Source organism: Merops nubicus, unplaced genomic scaffold (genome assembly GCF_000691845.1).
Source record: "Merops nubicus isolate BGI_N331 unplaced genomic scaffold, ASM69184v1 scaffold45795, whole genome shotgun sequence".
In the NCBI taxonomy this organism is placed as follows: Eukaryota; Metazoa; Chordata; class Aves; order Coraciiformes; family Meropidae; genus Merops; species Merops nubicus.
The window spans coordinates 1-927 of record NW_008609734.1 but is presented as its reverse complement, the minus strand read 5'-3'; the positions used below and the strand labels follow the sequence as shown (position 1 = coordinate 927).

The window sequence follows — 927 nt, the reverse complement described above, 5'->3', positions numbered from 1 at the left end:
AAGGAGAAGGTCCTCATCGAGGGCTCTATTAACTCTGTGCGCGTCAGCATCGCGGTGAAGCAGGTGAGGTGGGGGCGTGGGCGACAGGCGGGCAGCTCAGCCTGGCTGCGGGAGGCCTTACCTCCCTGTCCTCCCCAGGCTGATGAGATCGAGAAGATCTTGTGCCACAAATTCATGCGCTTCATGATGATGAGGGCCGAGAACTTCTTCATCCTGCGCAGGAAGCCTGTGGAGGTAAGGTGCCATGGAGTGGGTGGAGCAGTTCCCGGCCCCGCTCCTGGTACCGGGGGTCATCACGGAACCGGGATGTGAGGTTGCATGGTTGGCAGCCCGGGTGCTCACCCCCAGGGCACTTCCCTCTTCCATAGGGCTACGACATCAGCTTCTTGATCACAAACTTCCACACGGAGCAGATGTACAAGCACAAGCTGGTGGACTTTGTCATCCACTTCATGGAGGAGATCGACAAGGAGATCAGCGAGATGAAGCTCTCTGTCAACGCCAGGGCCCGCATCGTGGCGGAGGAGTTCCTCAAGAACGTGAGGCTCTGAACAGGGCGGAGGCAGGGCCCTTGTTTTGGGAGTGGGAGACGGGCTCAAAGCGTCCCCACCACATCCGTGGGGACAGGGGTGATGAGGAGGTTCCTGGGGACGGGGGGAGGATACCCGGGGCTGCTCGTAGCCTCTTGAAGACCACGGTTGGGGGCAGGCGGCAGCCACGGGGGATGCCATGGGATTTTCTGGTGGCTGCTTGATGGGAAGGGGCAGCAGGAGAATCTGGGCTGGGTGCCTTGGTGGGCAGCGGCCGCCTCGGCCTCCCTGCCCAGGCACGGGGAGGCTGGGTGGGGACCGACGGCCGCGTGCCTTCTTCTCTTGCCTTCCAGTTTTAGGCCATGGTGCAGGACCCCGTGGCCCCTCGACGCTTGTG

The 927-nt window shown here is 62.2% G+C and overlaps 1 protein-coding gene across 1 annotated transcript; it reads left to right on the top strand.

The window, feature by feature from the left end:
* Nucleotides 1-6: 6 nt before the first annotated feature.
* Nucleotides 7-927, top strand: ARPC4 (actin related protein 2/3 complex, subunit 4, 20kDa). The gene is made up of 4 exons (XM_008940675.1): nt 7-63; nt 139-234; nt 369-539; nt 884-927. Exons 2-4 carry the CDS (start codon nt 175-177, stop codon nt 887-889), a joined length of 237 nt encoding a protein of 78 aa, XP_008938923.1. The 5' UTR covers nt 7-63; nt 139-174; the 3' UTR covers nt 890-927.